The 4,774-nt window shown below is 39.8% G+C and overlaps 1 protein-coding gene across 1 annotated transcript; it reads left to right on the top strand.

The window, feature by feature from the left end:
* The first annotated feature begins 212 nt into the window (after positions 1-212).
* LOC127849922 (uncharacterized) lies at positions 213-1,421 on the top strand. Its single transcript, XM_052382670.1, has 2 exons — positions 213-1,026; positions 1,249-1,421. Exons 1-2 carry the CDS (start codon positions 213-215, stop codon positions 1,419-1,421), a joined length of 987 nt encoding a protein of 328 aa, XP_052238630.1.
* Positions 1,422-4,774: the final 3,353 nt, after the last annotated feature.

Genomic DNA, 4,774 nt, shown 5'->3' with positions numbered 1-4,774 from the left:
TTGACCTTGCCAATGCGTATGGATCCATACCACACAAGCTAATTGAGACCGCACTGAAGCATTACCACATCCCAGACTATGTGCAACAGATTATCAATGGATACTTCAGTAACATACAAGTACGGTTTGCTGTAGGAGAACAGTCAACAACTTGGATAAGGCTCGAGAAAGGATAAGTAACAGGCTGCACTATTTCAGTCGTGCTATTCGTGATGGGAATGAACTTAATTATCAATGCCGCAAAGAGGGAAACCAGAGGACCAAAGACAGCCTCCGGGATATACCTTCCATCCAATAGAGGTTTTATGGATGACCTCACCGTAACTACAACGACACACGTGCAAGCTCGTTGGGTTCTTGGAGCATTGGATGAGACAGTGACTTGGGCAAGAATGAAGTTCAAACCAAAGAAATCTAGGAGCTTGGTAATCAAGAAGGGAAAGGTTACTCAAAAGTTCACCTTCCAGGTACAGAGCGAAGACATACCATCCGTAGTAGACAATCCTATCAAATGCTTAGGAAAATGGTACGATGCCAGCCTTAACGACACAAGCAGCATAAACCGCACCAAGAACCAACTCCAAGACGTTCTGAAGCAGATAGACCAGACATCACTTCCTGGGAAATTCAAGGCATGGTTATACCAACATGGATTGTTACCAAGACTAATGTTGCCTCTAATGCTGTATGAGAAAGCAGTTTCTACTGTGGAAGGCATTGAAAGAACCATCAACATATACATCCGTAGATGGCTAGGGGTCCCACCAAGTTTCACCAGCATCGGACTGTATGGGAGGACCAACCAGCTCCAACTCCCAATATCATCAGTTGTTGAGGAGTACAAAGTTGCTAAGGCCAGGATGGTGGTTACACTGAAAGAATCTTCTGATGACCTGATCTGGATGGCAGGCATAGAGACTAGAACCGGAAGGAAGTGGTCGGCAAGCCAGGCGGTGTCTCAAGCTGAAAGTATACTGAGACACAAAGACATCGTCGGAACTACTACGGAGGGCAGACAAGGGCTTGGTATGATAAAACCACAGCGATGGAGTACGGCAGATAAAAGAGAGAGGAGTCAGATGGTGCAGAAGGAAATCAGGGCGAGCGAAGAGGAGAGCAGAAGAGCCTGATCAGTTGAAATGGGTGGACAATGTGCCTAGAACAAATGGACAACAACAGAGAGGAAGTTGACTTGGGCAGACATCTGGCAGTATGAGCCGCTAATACTCAAATTCCTGTTAAGGTCAGTTTACGACCTGCTGCCATCCCCAACCAACCTCCACAGATGGGGTCTAGTGGAAGACCCCAGATGCAGTCTTTGTAACAAGCCAGGCACCATGGAACACATCCTGTCATCATGTCAGACTTCGCTGACACAGGGCCGCTACAGATGGAGACACGATGCTGTCCTTTGGGAGTAAGCAGATGCACTTGAGCGCGAGAGAAGGAAGAAAAGAACAGCAAAGAAAACAGCATCTACAAAGATCAACTTTGTCAAAGCAGGAGAAACAAGCACAAAGCAAGCTCCTAGAAACACGTGGATCTTAGATGAATCAGACCAATGGGAGATGAAAGTCGACTTAAGGAAGAAGCTGGTCTTCCCCGAGATCGTCCAAACTACACAGAGGCCTGACATAGTGATATGGTCCACCAAACACAAGAAGCTGGTGACTATTGAACTCACCGTCCCATGGCAATCAAGGTGTGACATGGCATATCAGTGGAAGAAAGCCAAATATACTGATCTCTTAGACCAGTGCAGTTCCCGCGGTTGGAAAACATGGCTGTTCCCAATCGAGATTAGCGTAAGAGGCTTTCCCGCACAATGACTGTGAAGGATGCTTAGTGCCCTAGGAATCAGAGGTGGAGAGAGAAAGAGAGCTGTTGGGAGACTGGGTCAAGCAGCAGAGAGAGCGTCGAGTTGGCTATGGATTAAGAGGGAGGAGAAGAGCTGGCAGCTAACCACTGACCCTTAGTGCCTGATCAGCACTGCGGTTCCACCGCCGGGAGAGTGTCCTGGGATTAAAGGATGAAACAATTGTTGATGGGCGGCTCCCAGCTGATGAGTCAGTGGTTTCGTTCAGCACAGCCTGTATTCAACACAACACATTGTGGAGGGGCATATGTCTCCGACCGCGGGACACTTGTTATAAATTGAATTGATTAGCCACATTTTCCAAGGTACATTACCAGAGCTAAAAACTCTGTTAAATTGTTTAAAAATACATTTTTCATAATAAAAAGGATGCTTTAATGTGGTCATTTAGAATATTATTAATGCCGCATGCTTTGTTATTTTAAGATAATTTTATGATATGTTCGATTTCTTCAAATGTTATCTTCGAAACTTAATGTATTGTCAATAATAAACTCTTAATACAATGATTCAGGCCAGCGTTTGTCATTAGACTGTTTTAGAGATATTTAAAAATATAGTGGCCTGTTCCCATATGTAGTTTCTACTTTCATGAAAGACAAAGTCATGTTAGAATATAGAGTTTAAGAAACAGTTCTGCCATTTAACAAGCTTTAACAACTGGGGGACTATCTTCAAAAATCTTAGCCAACCAACCACAGCCAGCATGTTCATTTGGTCAAATCAATACGAACCAGAGAAGTCTTAGCGGGACATTTTCACGTTTCGGTTATTTGAAAAAAAAATGAAAAAAAAAGTTTCAGATTTGCAAATTTTCGTCGCAGGTATGATATTTGCGAGAATACAGTAAAACTGAACATTTACAGTGCTCTAAAATATTTATTATATCCATCCTCTTACGATTTAAAAACATGAAATGTATAAAGTGTTACAAACTTGAAATGATTGAATAATTTGGAGAGTTATGTTTGAATCGTTATATTTTATATGAGATTACGAGTATTGCTCTTATTCAGTATAAAATACAACATTTACTGTATCTGCACAAATGGCCGAGTGATTTTAGTGCTAGACTTAAACTCAAAGGGTCAGTGCTTCGAGCTCAGTTGATGATTACTTTTTTTTGTATACCCCCGGTAGGGTGGCATATAGCAGTTGAACTGTCCGTCAGTCCGTCTGTCTGTCTGTCTGTCTGTGCGTCCGAAAAACATTGGCCATAACGTTTGCAATATTGAAGAAAACAACTTGATATTTGGCATGCATGTGTATCTCATGGAGCTGCACATTTTGAGTGGTGAAAGGTCAAGGTCATCCTTCAAGGTAAAAGTTTAAAAAAAATCTAAGGGAAGTAACAAGCTTTAAAGGCAGATAATTTATATTTATCATTTGGCAGGTACATATAAATTTTCCAAGGGAAGTAATATTAAAAATAAGGGATGTAATCAAAAAATTAAATAAATCAAAGCGGCGCAGTAGGGGGCATTGTGTTTCTGACAAACACATCTCTTGTTTCTTTCTTTAATTGTTTTCTTTTTTTAACTAAAGCTCTTTAGCCTCCATATAAAGGTGACAAATTCATATATTATTCATATAAACTGGTCTAATGTTTACCGGATTTCAGTTACTCTTGTAAAGAAATGCTTATAACACAGCTTAGGTGCATCGTTGTCAAGAATTATGGAACAGATTCCCGTTTTATAATTGGAAGAAATGTTTACAACTTTGCAACTAACGTGATGTGTAGCCTCAAAGCGGTGACGTATGCTAAAATAGCCGCCAAAAAAATCAATTTTATTATATTTTGAACAACTTTGTACCAACAGAAAGTAACTTATTAGATCACTACAAACGTTTTAACCATTTAGAAGAGATCTACTTTGCGAGTGATACAGGAAAACGTTGAAAATTAACGATATATTTTTGGTGACCTGAGTCACTTTCACTTTCCCGAGTAAACAGCGATGTAAATAAACTGATTGTTTGTAAACACAATTTACTTGGAGGACACTGTATTTTGAGCTCAAAACAAGTTGTATTGCTAATTTTTTTATGGCAATGTCCAATAGCAAATATATATTGTTTTTTGATAACCTTTATAAATAAAATATGAAAAAAATCGGTAAATAATTACGGATCGTTACCTTTATAGGGCCTTTAAAGCATATAATGCGAACTTCAATACATGCCAAAAACTGTGAAAAGGTCCCTTTAAAGGATATGCAATATTTTTACTTTTTCATTTTAGTTCACTTGTTTGTTTTTATGCCTCCGGATCGAAAGATCGAGGGCATATTGTTTTTGACCTGTCTGTCATTCATTCATTCATTGCGTGTGTCCCAAAACTTTAACCTTGGTTAAAGTTTTGCAATAACTTTTGCATTATTGAAGATAGCAACTTGATATTTGGCATGCATTTGTATCTCACGGCGCTGCACATTTTGAGTTGTGAAAGGTCAAGGTCATCCTTCAAGGTCGAAGGTTAAATATATTGCTTCAAAGCGGCGCAATAGGGGGCATTGTGTTTCTGACAACACATCTCTTGTTTATTCCATACTATACCAATCACATTTCTCTGATTAAATCAGTTCAGTTTTAGTTTTCTCCCTTTATCTGACTTTTTTTCACATTGAAAAGCTGGTTTTGTGACAATTTTGTCCCTTGTTTTAATGTTTATGAATAGTCGGTTTAAAGCTATATTGGGTTTGGTTTAGCTAAATTAATACAGGTACTCGGGACATCGAGAGCTGAGAACGTGTTGACAAATATGATATGATTCTCTGATTTGCATTTAAGAACTCGACATTTGTATGTGATTTTCTTTTGTATACACACACACACCACACACACACACACACACACACACACACACACACACACACACACACACACACACACACA

Source organism: Dreissena polymorpha, chromosome 11, assembly GCF_020536995.1.
Source record: "Dreissena polymorpha isolate Duluth1 chromosome 11, UMN_Dpol_1.0, whole genome shotgun sequence".
Taxonomy (NCBI): Eukaryota; Metazoa; Mollusca; class Bivalvia; order Myida; family Dreissenidae; genus Dreissena; species Dreissena polymorpha.
Note: the sequence above shows the minus strand (reverse complement) of the source record. Positions and strands in the feature narration are given on the sequence as shown.

Excerpts from the sequence above, each read along its gene's own strand:
- LOC127849922 (XM_052382670.1), top strand. The coding sequence starts at position 213 with ATGGGAATGAACTTAATTATCAATGCCGCAAAGAGGGAAACCAGAGGA. Across the intron at positions 1,027-1,248 it reads GGAGGGCAGACAAGGGCTTG|TTTACGACCTGCTGCCATCC; the intron begins GTATGATAAAAC and ends TGTTAAGGTCAG.